The sequence below is a fragment of the Impatiens glandulifera genome, chromosome 1, assembly GCF_907164915.1.
Source record: "Impatiens glandulifera chromosome 1, dImpGla2.1, whole genome shotgun sequence".
NCBI classification, from domain to species: domain Eukaryota; kingdom Viridiplantae; phylum Streptophyta; class Magnoliopsida; order Ericales; family Balsaminaceae; genus Impatiens; species Impatiens glandulifera.
The window spans coordinates 159,668,345-159,673,124 of record NC_061862.1 but is presented as its reverse complement, the minus strand read 5'-3'; the positions used below and the strand labels follow the sequence as shown (position 1 = coordinate 159,673,124).

General features: G+C 31.6%; 1 protein-coding gene across 3 annotated transcripts; it reads left to right on the top strand.

Moving 5' to 3' along the window:
* The first annotated feature begins 890 nt into the window (after positions 1 to 890).
* On the top strand, positions 891 to 3,301 carry LOC124920461. 3 transcript variants are annotated; one of them, XR_007097639.1, is made up of 2 exons: positions 891 to 2,526; positions 2,613 to 3,301. XR_007097639.1 is itself a non-coding variant. In XM_047460954.1 (2 exons), the coding sequence occupies exon 1, from the start codon at positions 1,492 to 1,494 to the stop codon at positions 2,458 to 2,460; it is 969 nt and encodes a 322-aa protein (XP_047316910.1). In that variant the 5' UTR covers positions 891 to 1,491; the 3' UTR covers positions 2,461 to 2,472; positions 2,562 to 3,301. The 3 variants fall into 3 exon arrangements, 1 of the variants encoding a protein (XP_047316910.1); XR_007097638.1 differs by having other exon boundaries at positions 891 to 2,751; positions 2,846 to 3,301; XM_047460954.1 differs by having other exon boundaries at positions 891 to 2,472; positions 2,562 to 3,301.
* The last annotated feature ends 1,479 nt before the right edge of the window (positions 3,302 to 4,780 follow it).

The window sequence follows — 4,780 nt, the reverse complement described above, 5'->3', positions numbered from 1 at the left end:
GGGTTGAATTTATTTTGTTAGGTTGCAAGTTTGAAACATACTTATAACATTTTTAATTTTTTTTAACCGTTTTAAGTTTATGGGCGGGTCAACCCACAATCCGACCTAAATTCATATTTTTTTAATATTTAACATTGTGACCTCACACTTTGATCAATCAAATATTTGATTCATATTTTTTAACCAATTTCAATTGATATCGACCTATTATCCCTCGGCAAACCACATCACAATCACACTTAGTTAAAGGGTTGTACTTGTTTTGTTAGGTTGTAAGTTCGAAACATATATATAACATTTTTAATTTTATTTTTAACCGTTTTAAGTTTATGGGCGGGTCAACCCATAATCTGACCCAAGTATCCATTTACTCTCATATATATATATTCAAATTAACCACAATTCTTTACCCGACAATCCAAAATTTTAAAAAAAATTAAAAGTTCGGCATAATTATAATTATAATTATATATATATATATATTTCTTAAAAATAATTAAAACGTGGTTGATTCTTACCTCCAATTTTCACAAGTTTGAAAATATTTCAAACCATTTTATTAAGATCATTCATTTATATGGTTTACATAAAATTTATAATTAATAATATTTCAATTATAACTAAAATTTAGTTTGAAATGCAAATATTTATTTTGAAAATTAATTGAATAATTGAAATTTTAATTATTCACAATATAATATAATATAATATAATATAATATAATATATATATATATATATTTAAGGTGTCAAACTATATATTCTTATAATTTTAACATCTCACAATTTTGTTTAGCAATTTAATAAATAGAGATGATTTCATTAGTTTCAAGCTAGTTTAATACTGAATAAATAAAAATAAAATAAAAAAATCTGCGCAGTGAGAAAAAAGTGAAAATCGAAATAAGAGAGAGAAAGAGGGAGAGAGTATCGAAGGCGCGATCAGAATTTAGAGAGACGCCGATTGAGGAAGGAAGGAAGGGTTCTTCCTTATCTGATTTCTCAAGCAATCGATACTTCAATTCTCGGCGCTCAATCTGAATGCGTCTATACATAGATTTCTAACTCAGATCGTAAGTAAGCTACTATCGAAGAAGAAGAAGAAGAAGAAGCTACCAACATCTGCGAATTTCCTCGATTCGACATCTGACGAGTTCAGACGAGGTTAGCCGTCCAACTCTTTCTCTTCGGAACTTCGATATCTCTCTGTCCAATGTCAATCTTCTTCCTGCGAAATCCAAGGTTTTGATTTCAATTCCTTGCATTCACTTAAATCATCTTGCCGGATTTACCTTCTGAATTGGTTTCGATTTAACTTCCTACTGCAGCGATCGTAGAAACGGTTTTTAGTTCTTAGAATTAAATTAGGGTTTGAGGGAATTCGGGACTCTCACCTGTTCATTAATTAGGGTTTCCAAAGATTCAGGAACCTGTTAATTTTGCTATCTGAAAGATTAAAGGGTAAAAACCCTAACTTTTTTTAGTAAGATTTATGTGTCGAGAAATGCGACCAGCAGTTCATCATCCACCACGTAGAATTAATCTTGATGATTTGAAGACTCAGATAGTTGAGAAAATAGGGCCAGAACTCTCAAAACAGTATTTCTATTATTTGAATAGGTTCTTCAATTACAAGATAAGCAAGGATGATTTCAATAAGGTTTGTTTACATGTCATCGGTAGAGACAATATTCCGCTACATAATCGTCTCTTTCAATCTATTATTAAAAACGCCTATGGTTCGAAGATCCCACCTCCTCCTTCTAATAAGAAGCAGCAGCAGCAGCAGCAAGTTTCGAAAACTTCCATTGCAACAGTTGGAAGTAGAGAGCTTCAATCAGATTGGAATAAGAAAACAGAGAGTTTGCCTAATGGAAAGACCAATAATGGATGCCTGAAACCATACATTAGCCAATCTGTGGCTAATTTGGATAAGTTAGAATTAGCTTCAGAAGTAAAGAAGATGGAGGAGAAGAAGGAGAAGTCGTCGGCTTGGAGTTTGCTGAAAGCTCCTCTGGGAGTTCCGCTATGTTCTGCTAGCGTGGGCGGGGCCCACCATACGCAGCCTGTGAGTAATATTGGATCTTCTTTGTCGTCATCGGAGATTGGTGTTCTGTTAGACTCGGCAGGAGTGAAGAAACGAATGGAACAGATTGCTTTAGCTCAGGGACTTGAGGGAGGAGTGTCTGCGGATTGTGCCAATCTGTTGAAAGCCGGGCTAGATTCTTACTTAAAGAATTTGATATCTTCAAGTGTTTCATTAAATGCAAGGCCACAGCCGACTCCATCAAGATACATGAATGGTCTCATTCACGATAATCGTTCTATGCAGAATTCAAATCGGGTCGGGTCGATTTCACTGCAAGACTTTAAGGCTGCAATGGAGCTGAACCCACTTCAGCTTGGTGAAGATTGGCCAATATTACTGGAGAGATTATGCAACCGTTCATTCAATCAATGAATGAATACCGCCCTTTCGTTTATTTGAGACTATAATTTTGTGCCCCCTTCCAAGATAATGGCCAAGGTATGTATGGCTACTTTCAGTTTTTTTAAACTGTACTTTCGACAGAATTGAAGGGAAGGGGGGCTAACAGTAAAAAACATAAACAGAGATGATGATGATAACACACAAATATGGGCTGAATCGCACACTGAAAGCCTTATCTGAAGAGCTCATGCACTAAACCATGACCAATTTGATCACATGGCATGACAAAATGTTTACAGATGGTGGCTTCATAACTGTGGGGTACAGCCCAAATTTACTTTTACTATATATTGACCTTTTTTTATGGTAATAGCAAGTTTTGCAGATATGAATCTGTACTTTGCTCATATTTCAGGTAAACAAAAGAGACTAGCAAAACAAACTTTATTATTGTCGATGAATTCGGTCAGTCAGTCAGTGTCGACTCTGGTTGGACCAATAGAAACTCCTCCAAACAGCATGTCGGTGTTGCTGCTGCTGCTGATTACGTTTGGAACGATGATCAGTTGTCAATTCTGAGTCGAATCTCCTGAGCATCTCCCACATAACTTGAACATCCTCATAGCCACAGGTCTGTATGTCATCCCTAAGCTTCACTAGCCCAGAACCTATTTATGATAATAGATGATATTGAATAATTTCAGCAGAGCATATCTTTAATTTGTCTAGTTGTGTTATATTTTCAAACTATAGGGCATCTTCATTGTTGTTCTAGTTCTAGTTATATCCCCCATAATTGTTGTTGTTATTATGCTCCTCTCATTTTATGAAAGAAGACAATTTGATTTGAATTATTAATCATTTATTTGTTCAAGTATTATTATTTATTTGAATTACTAATTTGAATTTATAAGTTCAATTATTGAGAATAAATGTGTGTATAATATATGTTATTTCTTTATTTAAATTTAACTCAAATTCATTTTAAAACAATAAAAATATGAATAACTTAACTATGAATTTAGAAAAATAAAATTAAAATGAATCAAAATATGTTTTGATATAAGTATAAAATAATCTTTAATTACTTTTTTAGACAATATATATATATTTAAAATTTAAACAATTGTTTCTAAATATTCTAATAAATATTTGAAATTTGAAAATAAAAATAAAGATTTTCAAAATATATAAAAAAAAAAAGTAAAGTTAATATAATAATAAAGTAAAGAAGGCCTCTTTTCAACGCAGCTATAATATGGTGGAAGCACCAAAGAAAAGAAAGAACATTCGGGTATGAATATGCTTTTTTTATTTTATATTATATAATTTATATGACTCATGTATGACCTACTAATTCATTAATAATAATAATAATTACAAATATCAGTCGGTTTAATTAGTTTAATAACCCTAGAAAATAGAATCTAGATTCGTGTTCAATCCTCTCCAATTTGATATTTCAATTTTCTCAATCAATCTGACCTAGAAATTGATAATCGAAATCAAAACTGACTGATGATCACATACATACATGCATGAATCATGATACGAATGTGAAATTGAATTCTGAATCGCAGAAATTAAGAGAGAACTGACCTGTTTTGCGAGTTCTAACTCGAGAAGAAAGAGACAGCCAAACTCTTCGGACAGGGAAAACGATCTTCTGCCACCAGCAATTCATCACTGATCTAATCTTCTTCGCTCTTCTTCTCCGATTCCCTCCGCCGCCGCCGACTCCACACACGATCGCTCTTATTCCGGCCAGATTTCTCTTCTCTTTCTATATATAACTATCAATTCCTTGCCCTAGCTCTATAGTACATATATATTCAGAGAAGAGATCTCTCTCTATAAACAATGCCTATATATATATATATATATATATATATATATATATATATATATATATATATATATTTAGAGAGAGAAAATGAAGAAACTGTTTGAGTGGGAAGTTGATTTGAGTAGGTGGGGGAGATTTTAACCGTTTGCGAGCGGTGCCGAATTGTAATTTATTTATTTTATTTATTATTTTTAAAATAAAAGAAAGAAACTTCACTACAGACACGTGATTATGTATGCTTTCTTGTCACTTTTATTTATTCTAATATATATATTATATATTATATATTTTTTTAAAATTATTATTTATTTTATCAAATAAATTAATATAATCTTTCTCATTTAAACATCTTATTTTAATATAATTTTTTTACTTCTTAACTAATGTTTTGTTCATTTAACTTTAGAATTAATAAATAAATAAAAGTAATTGACCAAATTATCAAATTGCAGTTCATTCAAATTTCAGAATTTTGGAAATTATATGGTTGAAATTATATAAAAT

What these genes read in the sequence shown, in the direction of transcription:
- LOC124920461 (XM_047460954.1), top strand. Translation starts at nt 1,492, where the DNA reads ATGTGTCGAGAAATGCGACCAGCAGTTCATCATCCACCACGTAGAATT.